Source organism: Pseudorasbora parva, chromosome 4, assembly GCF_024679245.1.
Source record: "Pseudorasbora parva isolate DD20220531a chromosome 4, ASM2467924v1, whole genome shotgun sequence".
Taxonomy (NCBI): domain Eukaryota; kingdom Metazoa; phylum Chordata; class Actinopteri; order Cypriniformes; family Gobionidae; genus Pseudorasbora; species Pseudorasbora parva.
In genome coordinates, this window is record NC_090175.1 from 11949887 (window position 1) to 11971042 (window position 21156).

Genomic DNA, 21156 nt, shown 5'->3' on the forward strand with positions numbered 1-21156 from the left:
TAAAAGTTACTTAGAGTAGTTACAAACCTGTTTTAATTGGGCTTCATTGAATGTTTGGTTGCCAACATTCTTTTTTTTGTGTGAGTGTTCAACAGAAGAAAGAAATTCATACAGGTTTGGAACAACACGAGAGTGAGTAAGTGACTAATTTAAAACTTTTGGGTGAACTATCCTTTCACAATAACACGCCTTTCAGAGATAAGATGTATTATTGGTTCTCAAATGCTTTATATATATATATATATATATATATATATATATATATATATATATATATATATATATATGTGTGTGTGTGTGTGTGTGGATTTTTCAATGTTAATGGTCTCTTATTTTTTCCAGAGCTGTAAATATATTTGATTTAAGCAATTCAGCAACTAAATCAGCCATTAGAAAATGTCCTTAAAATCAAACATTTTGATTTATTATTATTCCCATGAACTGTATAGGCAATATGAAAAATCATTAATAATAAATATTTTACTAAAATATTTAAATAATAATAAACTAAACATGATTTGATCCCCCGGGGGCTGCAAGGGAGTGACAGAGGGGCAACGGAAAAGACTAGAGAAAAACTGGTTTAAATAAATAAATAATAATCATAATAACAACAATGAGATTAAAATAAAGGAGTAAAGAAATGCATTAGCTATAAATAAAAACAAGTGATTAAAAAATAAATTAAAATTAAATAAACAAAAAAAGACATGTAACAATACATTACCGTGTGTAGAACAAAACACATAATGAAACTTAAGAATTTTAGATTTATAATATTATTTTAAATAATAATTAAAGTATACATTTTTGGGGGTCCCTCACACAAGGATGATCATGTTTAGGGGTCCATGGCATCTAAAAGTTAAAAAAAAAAAAAACCTGTTTTAGAGCTTGAAGATGACAGAGGAAATTCAGGGGAAAAAATTATATAACACTATTTTACAGTGATCTTGTTACTGATGTTACATAACTATTATGCAGTTATGCATAATTACTTGCAACTAACCATAAACCAAACCCTAAACCTATAACAAGTACAGGGAGTGCAGAATTATTAGACAAATGAGTATTTTGACCACATCATCCTCGTTATGCATGTTGTCTTACTCCAAGCTGTATAGGCTGGAAAGCCTACTACCAATTAAGCATATTAGGTGATGTGCATCTCTGTAATGAGAAGGGGTGTGGTCTAATGACATCAACACCCTATATCAGGTGTGCATAATTATTAGGCAACTTCCTTTCCTTTGGCAAAATGGGTCAAAAGAAGGACTTGACAGGCTCAGAAAAGTCAAAAATAGTGAGATATATTGCAGAGGGATGCAGCAGTCTTAAAATAGCCAAGCTTCTGAAGCGTGATCATCGAAACAATCAAGCGTTTCATTCAAAATAGTCAACAGGGTCGCAAGAAGCGTGTGGAAAAACCAAGGCGCAAAATAACTGCCTGTGAACTGAGAAAAGTCAAGCGTGCAGCTGCCAAGATGCCACTTGCCACCAGTTTGGCCATATTTCAGAGCTGCAACATCACAGGAGTGCCCAAAAGCACAAGGTGTGCAATACTCAGAGACATGGCCAAGGTAAGAAAGGCAGAAAGTCGACCACCACTGAACAAGACACACAAGCTGAAACGTCAAGACTGGGCCAAGAAATATCTCAAGACTGATTTTTCTAAGGTTTTATGGACTGATGAAATGAGTGAGTCTTGATGGGCCAGATGGATGGGCCCGTGGCTGGATTGGTAAAGGGCAGAGAGCTCCAGTCCGACTCAGACGCCAGCAAGGTGGAGGTGGAGTACTGGTTTGGGCTGGTATCATCAAAGATGAGCTTGTGGGGCCTTTTCGGGTTGAGGATGGAGTCAAGCTCAACTCCCAGTCCTACTGCCAGTTTCTGGAAGACACCTTCTTCAAGCAGTGGTACAGGAAGAAGTCTGCATCCTTCAAGAAAAACATGATTTTCATGCAGGACAATGCTCCATCACACGCGTCCAAGTACTCCACAGCGTGGCTGGCAAGAAAGGGTATAAAAGAAGAAAATCTAATGATATGGCCTCCTTGTTCACCTGATCTGAACCCCATTGAGAACCTGTGGTCCATCATCAAATGTGCGATTTACAAGGAGGGAAAACAGTACACCTCTCTGAACAGTGTCTGGGAGGCTGTGGTTGCTGCTGCACGCAATGTTGATGGTGAACAGATCAAAACACTGACAGAATCCATGGATGGCCGGCTTTTGAGTGTCCTTGCAAAGAAAGGTGGCTATATTGGTCACTGATTTGTTTTTGTTTGGTTTTTGAATGTCAGAAATGTATATTTGTGAATGTTGAGTTGTTATATTGGTTTCACTGGTAAAAATAAATAATTGAAATGGGTATAAATTAGTTTTGTTACATTGCCTAATAATTATGCACAGTAATAGTCACCTGCACACACAGATATCCCCCTAAAATAGCTAAAACTAAAACTTCCAAAAATATTCAGCTTTGATATTAATGAGTTTGTGTTCATTGAGAACATGGTTGTTGTTCAATAATAAAATTAATCCTCAAAAATACAACTTGCCTAATAATTCTGCACTCCCTGTACATATAGTTGATTATTATCACTTAAATGTATAATTACATTGTAACAGACAACTCAAAATAAAGTGTAACCATTTTTTACACTCATTTTGTAATTTTTCTTTGTTCTAATTTGACAGACTTTTGTTAAAATTACACTGCAAACTCAAAAGCAAGCAGGCCAGTAGCTATCTTGTTTAATGGATGCACAAAATAGATAAAAATGCACAATAATTGACTAAAATAGACAACTCAGTTCAAACAGTGTTGTTTAAAAATACCTGACGTTATTTAAAGGGCAGAAACTCAGAGGGACAATAATGGAATTATAAGCAAGTTACTACCATCTTACTTTTAATTCAGTTTCCATCTTCCAATTATGAAAAAAAAGAAGAGGAAAAAAAAAAGGTCCACATAGACAGGCAAATCACCCGCTTGTTCATTGGTCCATTCGGGCATGTATTTTCAGGAGAGAGAATCCAAAATCCAAAAAAAGACAATCACACATCTATGCTTATTCAAAAACGATTGTTCAAACAGTGACAGCAGTTCAGCTTCATCCGGTGCATCCTCAGACAGAACAATAATCAAAAATACAAGTTGTAAAAAATAAAATGAATATCTTAAATAAGATTAAACAGTAACAGCTAATTTGGTTGACCTGAACAAGCAAAAGCAAACCAGACATTAAATATTCAGACAGCGTCCAGCATCAAACTCAAAAGTCTCCCAGAGCTCGAGGAGGTACTACGGCTGTGATGCCCCATAAAATATACAATTAAATAAGAGAAAGCTGTAAACTCAGGACAGACACAGCACAACTATTTAAAACAAAAACACACTCCGAGATACACAATTTACACGACTTAGAAAACCAGACATACCATACAGCAACCAGGAGGTTTTCTCAATGTCAAAATTACCCACAATCCCTCCAGTTCTAGCCTGTTATAGAGTACGGTCTCTGAGAAAAATGCTTAGAGTGCCCGTTTTACCTTCATAAAGACGGAGACACAACAGCAAGATCATGTGTTCAGTGTGTGAGACAAACAGGAGGAAGCAAAACCTTAGTGAGTATGTGACCGAATCGGAGAATGCTTCTCATCCGTTCGTGAATCACTTATGAGACAAATATACCAATGAAATGTAGGTCACCCCAGAATTATATGATGCATAAAGAAAATAAACCCTATTTTTTTTTAGAATTATTACATTTGACTCTAATAATTAAGCATATCTCCTCTTAAATTTCTCATTACCCTAATGCAAAACATGCTTTTATTGTAATGCAGTGAATCTAAATCGTATTTCTTTTAACTAAAACTTAAGGCATGAAGGCAGTGCAAAAAAAGCAAAACATTTTTTTTACACCACATTATTTAGAATGAGTTTTTTTGGCATTACGGTAATGATAATTAGGAGTAAAATGTGCTTAACGGTCATGAAAATAATCCCAAAAACATGCAACATTTTCCTAATGCAAAACATAATTTTCTTAGTTTTAAAATATATGACCTAGACAGGTTTTCTAGAGGTTCTCAGTGTCAGGTGCGTGTTATATTTTGCAGTGTACAGACGTGAACAGCAGTTTCATGAGGTCTGGAGCAGCACCACTGGTGTGGGGTCAGTGTTACGGGTCACACGCTCCTCACAGGAGCACAAACTCATCTGCGCTTCCTCTCTTATTGTTCCTGCTCGTTCTGTGGCACGAGAAAATGTTTGCGGGACCGTCCGTGGAGCCCGAGCTCTGCCCCTCCAGACCATAGTTCTGTCCCCTGCCCTCTACAAATGTAAAGATGGGATACTTCTCTTTAGAGGACGACAAAGCCTGAAAAACAAAATATAGCTATTAGGGCTTTGAAGCAAATGCATTTTTTTAATCATCTAATTAATTACATGATGTGGTGATTAAATTTAATCTAATCAAATTTAGCTGGGAAATTACCCCCAAAAGATAATTTACAGCTGCTGTCCGTAACTTTTTTTGTGTTCAAGATTTACAAAAATTATATAATGAGAATGTACAACATGAATCCATTTTCCAAACCGTGTTTTTGTCTTACCCTAAATCATTATGGTACAGTTATAATAAGTATTTATACTGGGACTATTTCAGGCCAGACTGGTAGGATTCGCTGCGGAGGAGCACAGTCCCTGCGTGATCCGCCATAGACATCAACAGAGGGAAGTAGCTCCGGCTGCAATGTTCTTCCGCAAGACGCATGCAGTTCTGTTTATTCACCACTAGAGTGCAAAAAGTTACGGACTGCAGCTTTAAATCATTATTGTTTTAAATGAGAAACACATCAAATAGATATTACAAAAAGTAGCTTCAGATTTTTTTTTTTTTTTTTATTCAACGTAGAATGTATTACACAAACTTTTAGGCTTCAACAGCCAAGAGGGTGAGGGTGAGTAAATGATGACAGAACGTTTATTTTTGGGTGAACTATTCCTATAAATGTGTTATTTATTAAAGTGTCCCTATTATGCTATTTTAAAGGCTAGTTTTGAAGGTCTCCAACGACAGGTTTACATGCATCAAAGGTCTTTCAGTTTCTCATAATATGGATGAATCAGTCTCTCTGAATCCCTCCTTTTCTCAAGCTACTCTGCTCTGATTGGCCAGATGGCCCAGTCTGTTGTGACTGGTCGGAAACCAAACGGCTATTACCGTGATTGAACTTCAGCTCCAGAGGCTTCCTACAGCTCAGTGATTGTACACACTGTAAAAACAGTAACAATGAAGTTGATTTTACCATATCCAGGGTTGCCAGGTTTTAACAACAAAACCCACCCAATTGCAACTGAAAACTAGCCAAAACAAGCCCAATTGCGTGTTTTTAGTGAATGTATAGCCGCGTTTCCACCGCAGGAACTTTACCCAACAACCAGGAACGTTGGGTGGTACTCGGTGTGTTTTGACCGCAGGAACCAGGGTCTAAATGAAGTTCCGGGTAAATTTTTCCCCCTCCAAACGGCTCTGCTTGCGAGGTAGTACTTTTTCAAAGTTCAGGAACTTTTGAGGGCGGGACTTGGGCGCTGAACATGCTGATTGGTTGAGCTCACGCAGCATTTTATTTCAACTCGGCATTTTTAAAAATCTTTTGTGAGGTTCGGTCTGCGTTCAGTAAATATCAGTCTTGCTCTCTGTCTGATGGCGCGCGTTCGTCTCAGCCATCTCGCGTTCAATGTCCGTAATAGCTGATAATAATATACATTGTCATTTTAAATCTAGCTTTACAAGTTTTCTGAATATGCTGCTCTTTTCTGTCGTTGTTAATTTCCTCTTTAGTAAACCAGCAAAAGCAGCACAGCTTGAATCTCTTCCATACTTGTTATTCATTTTTTTACAGTCTATTTTTCACCATGTAAACGACCTGACTGATTACTTTAAAGTGTGCGTCCTTACATGACGTGACAGCGCGCCCCACGCTCATGTTGACAAGACAGGAAAGCTTATTTTTCTGAGGGGTAAACTTTTTATTTCGTAAGTTATGTTGGAATAATGACACAGCGTATATTGCCCCAGGCAGTTTTTACTTTAACTGCGCCTAACAGAAGAATATTTTTTTTCTGAGATGATTATTACACTTTACAACAAATAAATAGCTTATTATATAATACTGTATTAGTCCTGGTGGCCGTTAAGAGTTACTATGGCTACAGTTAATAGTTAAGAGTCCTCTGGTCAAAAAAATGAATTCGGGGGGGGTAAAATATCTGTTTTTTTTTCTTCAGGGTTCCCTGCTAAAATGAGCATTTCCGGAGCTAAATATAACATAATTGGGGTCACAACAACCCGCGGACATGAAAAACTGCCACAGCAACAGTGTTAAAGTAGCCCAATTCCCCGGGAAAACCGCAGACTTTGCAACACTGATCATATCAGTCCAAGCGCGAGTCTGACGATGAATCATTGGAAGAACTAGTTACTCATCCTGAACCTCCATCGCAAGGACGACTTGAGCAGGACGTTTCTCAGTGATACTTTCCTCATTTTAAAGTACATTATGAGATGTTTCAACTGTAATTCCTCACCATCAGCATTAACAAGAGTACGTCCATCAACAAACTATTGATCTATTTGAGCCCGACCACCTCCAGTCTGGGATACAGAGAGCGGTTTAGGGTCAGTAAGACTGGGGACAGCAAGTGTGCGGATAGCAACTCTTTGGTTTGTCTACACTGATTATTTTGGCTCTACGCACCTGAAGCAAAAGGATTTTACATACTTGGAGGAGCGCAACAATTTCTTCTAATGTTACTTATTCAAACAAGACACTCACTTCACTGACCGCGTAGCACAACGACTCAAAGTCTGTCTTGGTCTGTGCGTAGAACCCGATGGTACAGCTGGGATCCATACGGCTGAAGTTCATCTTCCTGGGTGAGTTACAGTGAAAAGACTACGAGACAAAAGAACGCCGATGCTTCAGTTTTAAACTTAGAAATAAAATGTAAACTTAGAAATAAAAAATGATGAAAATGTAATGTTTTGTTGATTTCTTTCGGTCTCACCTCCAGAGAGAAGTTGCCTTGGGTGACGTCCACCACCGGCTGACAGTAGTGTGGGTCTAGATATAATAGCTGCTCATCTGCAAGACAGACAGCAGCCAATCAGAGCGCTGACAGGAACACAGTAACCAATCAAAACCTAGCTCTTAATAGACACATACCTTGAAAGCCAATAAAAAACAGAGAATGCTTGGGTTTTCCTCCAATAATTCCTATACAGCATTTTAACTTGAGAATGTTCTAGAAAAGGAGAGATTGCTCATTTAAAACATTTTTTAAAAGTAATTAAAAAAGTTATATTATTCTAATGTAATACTTAAAGGGTTAGTTCACCCCAAAATAAAATTTCTTTCATTAATGACTCTCCCTAATGTCGCTCCACACCCGTAAGACCTCCGTTCATCTTCAGACACAGTTTGAGATTTTAGATTTAGTCCAAGAGATTCTTTTATTCAGCATTGCCTTCTCTTCCGCGTTTGTTTTCAATCCTCAAATAAAGATTCAAACGGTTATGAATCAGCGTATTGATTCATGATTCGGATCGCCAATGTCACGTGATTTCAGCAGTTTGACACGCGATCCAAATCATGAATCAATAAGCTGATTCATAACCGTTTGAATCTTTATTTGAGGTTTGAAAACCAAACCAGAAGAGAAGACAATGCTGAATAAAGTCGTAGTTTTTGTTATTGTTATAGTGATAAAGTGTATAGTTTTATCGATGCTTCAAGAGATTCTGATTAACCCACTGATGTCTCATATGGACTACTCTGATGATGTTTTTATTCCCTTTCTGGACATGGACAGTATAGTGTGCATACACTTGCATACGCTCTAAATATACTAAATCTAAAATATCTTAAACTGTGTTCTGCAGATGAACAGAGGTCTTACGGGTGTGGAACGACATTAGGGCGAGTCATTAATGACATCAATTTCATTTCGAGGTGAAATAACCCTTTGAAAAAATAAGTATACAAAAATACAAATAAAAAATATCAGTTTTGACCAGTTTGAAAAAAGTGATTTCATTGTTATGGAAGCTTGTTTTCACTATGGAATAAATAAAAAAGTTTACATCTTACTATTTTGACTTTTTTCTCAGATTTTCTAGTTTATATCTTGCAATTCTAAGTTTACATCCCAAAAAAAGTCTGAATTGTGAGATATAAACTTATAAAAGTTGCAATAACTTTTTAATCGTTTTACCCTGTGGCAGAAACAAGCTTCCATAATTAATTTTTATTTGTACATATATATATATATATTAGTGAATTCATGTGCAGTACTCGTACCTTAACACACTCAATGTAGGAGGGGTTTAACGATTCTCCTCCGAGCCGAACTGGCACTAGAATGATGACTGATTTCCATCCTGTGCCACTGGACTCGGGCAGCTCTTGTGTCAGGGGCGACTCACACAAATGCATGACATCTCCTTTATACACTGCAACACACACACACACACACACACACACACACACACACACACACACACACACACACACACACACACACACACACACACACACACACACACACACACACACACACACACACACACACACACACACACACACACACACAAGTATGAGCTTAATATTGTACTGAAAAAGTTTTAGTTTCACTAAATGATTTTGTAAAATAATCACATGAAGGTGAAGACTCACCCGTGCAGTCCTGTGCCACATATACGGCAAGGTTTTGAAACTCAGCGCTTTTAGCCACTGCTTTTCTGGTAGAAGAAAAGACATTAAGTAACAGTCATAAGGTTCAGAACAATATTCACAGATATTTAGGGCTGTCCCCGACTAAGGATTTACTCATTCGAATCAGAATTGTCGAATCTCTCTATGGTCGACTGACAATCGAATCATCTGTGTGTGTGTGTGTGTGTGTGTGTGTGTGTGAATGGGTTGGGAGGGTTGAAAGGGGCACGACAGTCAGCAGGAGGGTAAAACTATTTTTATTTTCCTTTACACACTGCACACAGCAACAACTTTTAATAAAGCGACCAAAACTGCCTGCCAACTGACAGATGAACTGACAGTGGCTTTCTTATTTAGGTTTAAATAAAAGGTAATGTGGTGGATAAACATTCGTAAAAAGTTTCTTCATAACATGTTAAAGCCGTGATCAAAATACAGATCACGCAAATATATAAAAGAACATTTTGATAAATAAACCTACAAAAATACCTGCCTAGAGAGGAAAAGAACACTTTAAGTACCCCTAAGGGGGTGAAGGATGCGAAGCTCAGCCCCCCACCTCAGGATCTCCGACCGGCCACGCACATTATATACACACACAAGCTCAATTTTGAATCGACTTCTGACAGAAGAGCTGCACGATGAGTGTATCTTGTAGCACAGGGTGAAATCAGTATGTACATTGACGATTTGAGGGAAATATAATATAAATTTAATATAAAACCTTGAAATAGCGCAGCAGGATTTTAAACAATTTCCTAAAGTCAACGTGGACAGGTGCCGAATGCTGCCGCCGGTGTGTGTACACTCATTGAAAACAATTTGCTCGTATTTTAAAGACACCTTAAAAGGGTCGCACATCGGATGCGAAGCTCAGCGCCGCACCACGTCTTTAAAATATTGAGCACCCCATATTGCCAAAATGGTATGACCCTCGTTTCATAACACCCGCGAAGAATCAACTGTGAGATCATCGGTGGTCGAATCAGGCTCCGCATATCGATGCATCAAATCTTCGACTATTCAGGGGCACCTCTACAGATATTCATTAGTTCTCCTCTCACCTCAGCATGTGAGCCACTACGGACGGGCCGTACCAGTCCCCTGCCCTCTTCCCGGACTCCTTTCCCAGCTGCACCAGCTGGTGGACGCCAAATGGAGCTGACGGATGGTCCCCAAACAAAGACACCACCTTCCTGTGTAAAGCCTCCACCTGAGGGTCATGGCTGACTGCAGGGCATTGCTCCAAGGTCCGTCTATGACCCTCATTACTGCCAGAGCTGGGGTCCCTCTGGGAAACAGGGCTGGTCCAGGAAGAACTAAAGGAAGGCAGGGACATGCCCGCCGGACGGGAAGGAGAGCGGGGCTTCAGCACCTCGAAATCAACGTCAGACAGCGAGTGACAGTCCGACCACCTCCAGTCTGGGATACAGAGAGCAGTATGTAAGCAATTATATTGCTGGTCAAACGTTTGGGGACGGTAAGATTTTTCTTTTTTTTAATGAACACTTTTTCATTCAGCCAAGAAGCACTAAATTGATCAAAAATGACAGTTAAGACTGCCATAATGTTCTATTTCAAATTAATTCTGTCCTCTTTAATCATTAAAAAATCCTGACAAAACAAATGTATCGCCATTTCCACAAAATTATGAACCAGCTCAACTGTTTTCAACACTGATAATAATCATAAATGTTTCCTGAGCATCAAATCATCATATTAGAATGATTTCTGAAGGATCATGGGGTAAGACTGGGGTAATGATGCTGAAACATAACAGAAATAAATTACATTTTACAATGTATTCAAATAGAAAACATTTTTTTTTTAAATTGTAATATTTCAAAATCTATGTAATCATGCGTTTTAATTTTGATCAATCAAATGCAGTCCTGGTGAGCAAAAGAGACACCTTTTACAAACATTTAAAAAAATCTCACTGACCTCAAACTTTTGAACGGCGGTGCATACAGTATATTAACACACTTAAACAGACTACATTACCTAACTACAGTTGTTTATAGTGGTAATTTAAATTTAGCATTATATTCATATTGATCCATATTGGTTATAGAGCACACTAGCCTCTAGGTGACAGTAAGGCTAACATATTCATACAAAATGGCACCATTTTTATTTTATTTTATGGACTTTAATACTGAGTAATATAAGGTAACTACATGGCTTCAGGTTATGTTAAAGGGTAGCTATTACCTAGTTATTGTACTTAATACAATAAGTACATAGTGTGTTCATGCAAAACAGGACTGTAAAGTAAAGTGCAAGTAAACAAATGTCAAAGTGGATGAGACCTGGTGGCAGGAGGTGCTGCAGTAGCCCCTGGGCCAGCAGCATCTGCCCACTGCGCAGCATACAGCCCCAGCCACAGTCGGAGGTCAGGCTGGACCCCTCCAGCTGAGGAAACTCCCTCCTGTAGGTGAGCCACACACACGACACAAACACCTGCCGGAAACGCTCCACTTCATCTGGGAACGACACGCCAAAGAATACAACCATCTCAGTACAACAGCATCACATTCTTTTAATTACTGTTGTATTAAAGCCCCACTTGGCTACTTTTGCTCTCGGGGTCCCCCTACAGTTTGGAAAAAATAATGTCCTCAACTACTGTCGTAAGAGCTGTCCTCCTACAACAGGGGATGCCATCGCGCGTGCATTTGTTGACATGACAACCCTGATAGCCCTGAACTAGTGATGCGCGGTTCGTCTCATAACCCGCGGACCCCGTATGTCTATTTAATGGTCGCGGGTGCGCGGCGTGTTGTAAAAATATATACAGTGGTGCGGTGCGGGCCAAATAACTTCAAAAAAGCGTCCCGCGGGTCGGTGCAGCACTAACAGTTGCCCTGAACACTGCAAGAGGAGTTCTTCTGGCGGCGCGTGTGAAATGTCTTCATCCCAGGTAACGTTACAGTCAGTGGCATATGCTTCAGCATGTCATATGAATATAATTTCATGGGTTTTATTTTTTTCAAACGCCAAATAATCACGATGCTCACGTTTACAAGCCAGCGTCATTATAGTAGTCTATTGGTTACCGTTTTACAGAATCTATATGATACTTCAGTTCAATGTTTGAGGGGTAGGTAATCACCATAACAAGCAGGACCGCATCGGTCGGGCACGCCTCCTTCAGCTCACGCCGACGAGCAAACCCTGGTCACATTTTGATCCTTGTCCTGCCTTTAATCCCATCATTTTTTCATTTCCTCTTATTGCTTTCCTCCAACAAAACCTTTTCTTTCTTATTTGTCTCTGCTGCTTCGGACATGACTATATTATCCGACGAACAAAGTTGGGCTCGCACGTCCGAATGTAAGGAAGTGTGGGTGTTGGTGGAAGTGACGTATGTGCCGTAAAGCAGTCGAATTTTGTAGTTCTTTTCTTTTTCTCGGGTTACTACCCGAAACCTGAAGTTTAAAAGTACGATTAAAAACGATACAGACCCCATCAGGCTATGGCAGACGTGTCATTCAACCTATTGTAAGTCGATTTATCATCACAAGAGTCTTAAAAAATATATTATAAAGGTTGAAAAGTTACCTAGTGCTGCTTTAAAGGAACTGTATGTAAGAAATGTATTTCAAATAATCATAAAAGGGCCCTGATATGTCTCTAGACATTAAGAAATCATGTTCAAATTTCAAATACTTATATCACTGACAACCATAGCCCGGCCAGGATATTGTCATTTAAAAGTTGTTGTTGCAGCCCTCAACTGATGTTGATGATAATGTTGACATGTTGTGTTTTGGCCTGAAGCTCCGCCCTCCACCTAACGACCAATCACGAAGTCATAAGTGTTTCGGCATCCGGGTTGCCAGATCTGCTCTAGTTACCACAGCTGCAGATCTACAAACGTTCCTGCTGAAATCTGGCAACCTCGAGTCAGGGGGAGGGGGAGGGGGATGCACCGCTCTAGTCATTTGAAAATGATTGCAGTACCAGTTTTGGCCACAATCTTACATACACTTCCTTTAACTCAAGCTGAAGTGTGTAAAATACTTTCTCGGGCAGATCACTTGACTCACCTTCACTATTGAACAGATAGGACTGACCAAGGAGAAACAGAGGGGAGGTCTTGTTGAAAGTAGTTTTAGATTTCACGGTCCAGCCTGCGAAAATGAAGACAGGAATTTACTGAGACACAGTCAATGATATTTCCTTCTACAAATGAAAATAGTGACTTCAAAAATAGCCTGGGAAAAAAGGAACAACCATTTGTGTCATTATTTTGTGTCAGTCATAGAAACCAGTTCTCAATCATGTGCATGAAAACCAACCATATTTGACATTGTTCCAGGCTGACATGAACTTGGCTTTCAGCCGATCCACTTCATCTGGCTCTTCTCTGATGCCGTCGGGCACTGGCCCGTGGCCGTTGTGGTGTCTGGACTGACTCGAGGGCTCATGAGCTCCACCGCCCACCATGTACTGGACACCACTGGGAGACACGGAGTTCATGGTTCAGGATGGACACCGCAGCATTACAGAAGAAAGTCAGCCTGAAAGATAGAGACAGAAAGAGAAAACATGATATGAGAGGTTCCTTAAATTCTTGGTATATTTTTGATATCATGAGCAATCAACAGTTCCTTGATCTTTGAAAAAAAACAGAGCAGCTGTGTGGACATCACGCTGTGATTATAAGAACACAAAAAGTTTGAGTACAAAAAAGCATATATGGAAACTAAGCTGCAGAAGTGTATTATTTCTGACATCAGAAACATTAACATGTGACACTCACATAATCATAAGTGATGCCCAGTGTTGGGGGTAACGCATTACAAGTATCTTGAGTTATGTAATCAGATTACTTTTAAATTATTATAGTTATTTCTTCAAATAAATTACTTTGTTAATCCATTTATTGACTGACAGCTCTCTTGAGGCCAGTGTTGAGACAAATCATGAATAAGTGCAGAGGGCGTTGCTGCTGACCTCTGATGATTCAGTTAAACCATAAACAAAAATGACTTTTTTTTGTGCTTTTATTGGTGAAGTAAGTGTTTTCTCCTGCGTCCTATTCTTCCGTTATCCAGAACGGTAGCACAGCTGAAAGGTTAGTTAATACTAGTAAACTAACCGTTGAAAGGTTTGTTTGAGCTGCGCTCTCAACTGTACACTGTGCATTTGCATTTCCTTCAGCCTGTTGGCTTATTATTTAAATTTAGATGTGAAAGGGTCTTCACATTTGCCCAAAAATAGAACTTTTTTGTTGCAAAAAACAACAACAAGAATAACCCAGGTGAAAGTAAAGTAAAACCGCAAAATGTTAACTTTAAAATTAAATTTTATTTTTTATTAAAAGTTAAAGTAACGCAATTAGTACATTTTAAGGGAGTAACGCAATATCGTAATGCATTACTTTTCAAAGTAACTTTCCTCAAACTGTAAAAAAATGTTGTTGGTTTTTGTTGGTTTAATGTAAAAAAGTAAGTAACCTGGTTGCCTTAAAATTTTGAGTTTATTGAAATTAAAAAATTGAGTTGATACAATGAAGGAAATTTGTTTAATAAATAGAAACTCAAAATATTATTTTATCTGAACCACATAAAAAAATTGATAAATCATGAAAATAGCACTATTTGGCATGTTTCACTGCGTCATCAGAAATAAAACACACACAATTACCCAATATGCTTACAAAATCTTTTAATAATATTTTAATAAAGGTTGTCGAATCTCAAAAAAAATGTCACTGTATTAACTCAAAATGTTAATTTCAATGAACTCCATGAACTCCAGGCAACCAGGTGAGTTTTTTTCTAAATATTTTTTTACAGTGTGGTGATGCCTATGCCTATTGATGCTAAGTAATAGCTTAATATACTAGGAATGCAAGATACTGTTTATCAGTACCATATCTAAGGATCCTCTAATCCAGGGGTTTTCAAATTGGGGTCCAGAATGTTCTTAGGGGTCCCCAAAACTTAGGGTCACTTACTGTCAAATATTGGTCAATTACACCTTATGGTCAATTACACCTAATTGTGTCCAGTTTGACATTAAGTCTTGTAGACTCTTTAATGAGCTAGAGTATCCTAATGAGGATAGTGTTTTGCTTAAGCCCTGTTTTAAAGGCCTATTAAAATATTCTTTATATAAAAATAATATTTGTTGTTCTTATTGATTTGATGCTCAATTAAAACAATCTATAGCATTACTCTAACTGGCAACCATGGTATTACTTATCTCTCTGACATTCAACAGAGAGCTTAATTATTACTTATATTGGCCGATTATAATGAAAAAAAATGGTATCAGCAGCAAAAATCTTATCAGAGCATTCTTAACCATATTAGTTTATTTATATTCATATCAATTTATTGATATCAGTCAATAATAAATATTTAAAGGGTAACTAAACCCCTGTTCACAGCCTAACTCCGCCCTCTGGCAATATTTGAAAAATGCTGCAAAAGTGGGCAGAGCCCAGCGGAGAGAGAGGGGACGAGACGAGGGCGGCGCTGAGCGGGGGGCGTGCACCTGAGACCCGTAGTGACAACTTGTTTGACAGTTGTCAGACTCGCAAAGATTGATAGTGGCTGGAGTGAGGACAGTAGTTTTGCACAGAGCAGTCATCTAAACTAGAGGACTTTTCTCCACCACCTTCACCTGAAATGGAGGAGGGTGAAATGTCTGTAGACACAGAGTTTGTTGGCTCAAACTGCTTTAACTCCCGATGCATACGATGCTTTCATTCATTCATTCATTCATGCTAGCGAAGCAGCAGCGCAAGAGAGAATGAGATCACTAACTAATCTATGAACACTGAACAGCCATATCCTTATACTGAATGCCACTAAAAAAAATCACAGGACCAATAAGTTCAAACCTAATAGCCTATTACAACAGATTTCCTCATATTAAATATTCCTCATGCATTAAATAAAAGTTAGACTACATACGCCGCAGTCTAGCAAGTTACGGATTTGTTGTTCGTTACCACGGCAACCATTTGCGTGTCAGGGTTTGTCTGAAAGCGTCTGAGGTATGAAAATTATTTGTAGACATGACAGGTGGCAAAACTATCAGAAGAAAAGCTTAACATGTACTTACAACTGCATTATATATCTGTATTTTCTTAATTAGGATGTTGAAAGCAAGTGAAGAGAAAGTTTCATTCATAATGTTTCTACTTCATTTAACATGAGCGCTCATACTGGACTGAAGCCGTTCTCATCATGTGATCACGGAAAACATTTCTCAGGGCGTGGTGAGCTCGTGCCAGGGGCGTGGATAGTGAGCCGTTGGAAGTACAAACCTACGTAACGAAGTACCATAACGTCCAATAGGAAAATTCAACTGCAGTAGCCACCGTTCAACCTTAAGAGGGCAGCACGAAGACGTTTTTATACCATATATTATAGAATTTAAACACTTTAAACCCAACTGTCAAAACATTTACTCGACTCAATGAACAATAATAATAAAGCTCCATTCTTGCAGATCATTAACTAAAAAAAGTTGTTCTAGGGTTTAGTTACCCTTTAAAGGTGCACTATGTAACTTTTCCGTCCGCTAGAGGGCGCCTATTCAAAACAAAAGCGTAGTTTGATGACGGTAAGTTTGAGCTCAGCATCTTGGGACATTTGGTCTTCACCTTACAGCCTGTGGAAAAGAATATGGACCGAAATCATGTTGATGGATGCGATTATTAACGTTACTGTAGTGAAGCAGAGCAGGACCGAGTGTTGAGGAGCTGAGCACGGCCGCTGGAGCGATTGTTAATGAGATGAACGGCATGCCTCGCAAGCAGCGGGACTTTTATTATGCCACAGTCGCCGGTGCCATTTCTGCTTTTCTGGTCATGAGTATGAAGTAACACAGCTCTGTTCATTACATTAGATACATTTAAGGGTGTTTAAAATGATGTTATGACGTTACTCTGTGCGTTCGCTCATCGGCTGCTGTGACTTGTTCACACTGCTCAGAGAAAAGCGTTTCTGCCAAATAAAACCGGAAACCGAGGGTAACGCGATATGACGCAATTGTCAGGCGACTCGCTGAGACGTCCCATTTCATTAGTTAAAATAGTAATTTTCTCAGGATTTACAAATAGGTGGAAACATTTGGGATATTGTAGGTACTCAACTGAACTAAATGTATAACACTGGCCTAGTGGTGTTTGGATATTTTACTGAAAAAAAATGTTACAGTGCACCTTTAATTATGCATGCTCACTTGCTCATTTAGATGACCTTGATCATTTAACACACATTTGCACTAGTTAATAATAATAATATACACTACCAGTCATAAGTTTGGAAACTGTACTATTTGGATTGTTTTTGAAAGATTAAAAAAAATTATCCAAAATACAGAAAAAACTGTAATATTGTGAAATATGTTAATTTTAAATTACTTTTTTTCTATTTTACTACATTTTAAAATCTAATTTATACCTGAGATGCAAAGCTGACTTTTCAGCATCATTACTCCACTTGATCCTTCAAAAATCAGTCTGAAATTATGATTTGAAGCTCAGGAAACATTTCTGATTATTATCAATGCTGAAAACAGTTGTGCTGATACATTTTTCAGGATACTTTTATGTATTGAAAGTTAAAAATAACCACATTTATTTGAAATATAAATCTTTTGTTACATTATATAAATGTCTTTACTCTCACTGCTGAAGTCGTGCCACTTTAATTGCGATGTGACGTAACAATACACCATTCAAAATAGAAAACATTCCACCTGTGTGTTACACAAACAAATAAGCTGTGTGGGAAACAAGTATGTCACATGAGACCTGACTAAGGACAGGTGTGGTGAGTTCAAGCACACTTAGTTTACAAAATAAATATCCTGACTTCCCTTTTCTATGTTATCTCAAGGAAGTTTGAGGTTACCGTGTAATGGCGGGAAATGAGGCAATGCCATCCGTTTAGAATGAGAGACAACGTCATTGGGCAACAATGCAAATTCCCCAAAAATGCCCAAATTCCAAAAAAGTGGATACATGTGCATTGCAAGCCATGTGACCACTGAGTGCTCAGCAGAAAAAGGTCATTATCACAATGCCTTTAGCATACTACCAATGTAATAATACTATTCCCACAGTATGCACACAGTGTGCATTTTCTGTATGTGCAGAATACCTACATAATCTATTACACTTGTCAAAATTTGTAGAATGTACCTTATTACACCGTTTCCCACAATGCAATGCGATTGTGGTCCTGACCTACTATGTATGAAACATTTTTGACTGCCAAACATTGCATACAACAGAACTGATCTCGAATTCAACATGCAGCTTATTGAAGTCACGTGACAAGCCTATGGCACACTAATATTTGAAACGTTTTGTGTCACCTAATGTTTCACATAGCGTTGTAGAAAAGAGTACACACTATACACAGTATATAGTGCACATAATGCAGTGAGAAGTGGGCTAGCATTTCATTTCGAACAGAGCCTAAGAGGAAAATCCAGTTTTCTGTGGCTGACTGTGCAATAATTTAATTAGAAATAAGTCATTCATTTTTTAAACTGAGTAATCGCCAGTCACTGTACAGCTGTTAAAACCATATCACGCAAATAAGGCAGTCTGATTCCGGCGTTTCTAAGAAATATGTATATATGTATGAAGACAGATACGTTACACGTATGGAGAAAGGTAAAGTATCTTGCACACTCCAAAAGTCATTTTAACCATCCAGACTAAACATTTGAAAGCTTGGCCCGCGTTACCTTCACGTTAGACCCGGCATATTTGATGTTCAGGATATTTTCCGACTTTTCCTATAAATAGTCCACGGCGTCCAGCTGCACGAGCGCTTGTCTGGATGTAACGTTAAAGTACAAGCGCTTGTCGCGCGTAGCCGAGCTCAGGCCTCCTCAGGAGCCGTCATCTCGGCGAGTATCGATTAAAGCCGCAGTCATGAGTTCCTGCTTCCACACAATCATACGCGGCCGTCGAACTGTCAGCTGAGAAATGAATAGTGTGTAAAACAGGGAGCGATTAAACCAGTATGCAACCACTTCCTGTTGTCATTGCGGATACACACTCTCGGCCCGCCCACCAAGCGACGTGATTGGCCGGGTTTGACAGTTGCCGTTTGATGATTGGACGAGCGACACGTACGAGAAACCGTAGTCAATGGCTGAATCCCAAATCGCCCCCTAAACCCCTCATTCACTATTCCCTACGTTAGTCCACTAATACAGTTCACTTGAATAAATCATAGACAGTAAAAGAAAGAATGTAATAAAAGTGAGAGAATTCGGACAGCCGTTGAGTGTACATCGGCTGTACACTCGTTATTTCGGTGCATTGTGGGATTAAATGAATGCGCTCAATAATGTCCACTATGGTTTCGGACACCACTGCAAATGGCTGTGTCCTCAAATAGTGCCCTATTTAAGGGTATAGGGGTTGATTTCGGATTCAGCAATAGTTCTGAATTACAGCATTTTTTTTTTAATCAAAATATATTATGCAGATATTATGCAGTTGGCAAATTAAATGATTTACTATTTTAATTAATTATAAATTAATTAAATCAGTTCTATATCAGATTTCCTGTCTGTACACTATTCTATTCTATTCTATTCTATTCTATTCTATTCTATTCTATTCTATTCTAGTTTTAACCTCCTAAGACCCAGGAAAACAAAGGGTTTTTTTTATTCAGTATTTTTTTCATGTCATTAGCTACATTATTTAGAGCATACACTGTAAAAAAATAATAATAATAATAATAATCAGGTCTCCAATTGAACATTTTCTAGTGACTGATCAAATTTTTCAGTAGATTGAACTGAATTTTTTGTGAATTAAATTGCATCAATTCACAGAATTAAAATTTGGCCAACTGAAAATGTAGATATGAATGAATTTTTGTGTGTGTGTGTGTGTGTGTGTGTGTGTGTGTGTGTGTGTGTGTGTGTGTGTGTGTGTGTGTGTGTGTGTGTGTGTGTGTGTGTAAGAAACACATGGATTTATTTATTTATTTGAAAAAATATATTTTATTAATTGCCTATGCTATGTCCTCTTACTGGACACCAGGACTTAGTTGTTTACAAATAAAAGGACGCATAGTAAAAAACAATGGGATTTTTTTTTTTTCATTCACCCATCATTTTTTTAGGTTTCATGATTTTTTTAATCCAAACTTTGAGTGAATGATTCTCAACTATGTTATGAAAGATAACATAATTAATTGTTATGCCATTTTACTAAAATAGCCATGAGTTTTCATGTCTCATTTGCATATTAATGTGTTCCTGAAGGAAAATTTAATTAAAAAATAAGTGTAATAATGGGAATAATAATTGGCACCATGTTCATAAATTATAATATTTTATAGGAATATAATTTCTTTCCCTATTCTTGTTTCTCCCAAAATACCTGATAAACATGATTTAAGTCCCAGTGTGCTCTTTTGAGGACATGCATGAAATGCATATTTTGATTAGAAATATTTTCCTGAAATGTTGATTCATAACAAACATTTTTAAAATAGTCAGATTTAAATGATAATTACAAAAAATATATAATTTATTTCCTCAAGAGTGCTAAACTTGATCATTTAGTCATTTTTAAAGACCAAGGAGAAGTTGTTGTCCTGGTGAGACCTCCAAACCTTTGGTATCTCTGAAAAGCCCTGAATGTGCTAAAACTCTCTGTATGTCAGAGAAATTCACTCAAATATAATGTCCTCGTGTGCGGACAGTGGCACCCTGGAGGTTAAAGTAATTTCTAAACCATTTAAGAAATAAATCAAACTTTTGTTTTTTTTTGTTCTGTTTTTTTAAATGATAAATAAGGGTAAATTGTTAACCTTTTTTATTTGGTTATACAAATAAATAAATAATAAAAAGTCTACTTAAGTTCAATAAAAATCTTGAATGTTCAAAAATAGAAACATACTCTGGTTTCTGTTTTGCTCTGATGTATCCACATGCAATTCTGTTGTGCTGTGAAGGATTACTTAAGCTTCCCTCTTGACAAAGTTCATAGAAAAAAAAGTAAAGGGTCATGGTCGTGTTATGCTTCGTTTACTTTTAAGAAAATTCAGCTTGCCGAGCACTAATAGCATCATCATTGTGTTCTCCATCACTCAGACAGTTTGTGTTTGTGTAAAAGGTCAGTTCTACTGTTAATTAATCATTAGTGTGATAAGGGAGGACGAAATCTCAGAAACCAAAGGTCTATGTTGACTTGACCAAAGAAATCTTGCCTTGATGAACTTTCCTGTTTGAGTTAAGGATTATTCTCTAAACAAATAAAAGCATGTGATTTTATACAATACCTCTTTATTAATTGACTACACACACTGCACCTCAAGTAAAAGTGATGTACAGAACCAAATAAGAATAAATTACAGATTC

The 21156-nt window shown here is 37.9% G+C and overlaps 1 protein-coding gene across 1 annotated transcript; it reads right to left on the bottom strand.

Annotated features, from left to right (window-relative positions):
• Positions 1-1815: 1815 nt before the first annotated feature.
• Positions 1816-18612, bottom strand: atg4da (autophagy related 4D, cysteine peptidase a). The gene is made up of 11 exons (XM_067440915.1): positions 18514-18612; positions 13092-13313; positions 12840-12923; positions 11100-11273; positions 9852-10209; positions 8749-8813; positions 8374-8525; positions 7240-7318; positions 7082-7158; positions 6850-6969; positions 1816-4388 (listed from the first exon to the last, which is right to left on the bottom strand). Exons 2-11 carry the CDS (start codon positions 13270-13272, stop codon positions 4209-4211), a joined length of 1470 nt encoding a protein of 489 aa, XP_067297016.1. The 5' UTR covers positions 13273-13313; positions 18514-18612; the 3' UTR covers positions 1816-4208.
• Between the last annotated feature and the right edge of the window lie 2544 nt (positions 18613-21156).

What these genes read in the sequence shown, in the direction of transcription:
- atg4da (XM_067440915.1), bottom strand. Translation starts at nt 13,272, where the DNA reads ATGAACTCCGTGTCTCCCAGTGGTGTCCAGTACATGGTGGGCGGTGGA. An exon ending in CTGGAACAATGTCAAATATG is followed by an intron (nt 12,924 to 13,091) that starts GTTGGTTTTCAT and finishes TCATTTTCGCAG; the next exon opens with GCTGGACCGTGAAATCTAAA. An exon ending in CCTACATTGAGTGTGTTAAG is followed by an intron (nt 7,319 to 8,373) that starts GTACGAGTACTG and finishes CTCCTTTTCTAG; the next exon opens with AACATTCTCAAGTTAAAATG.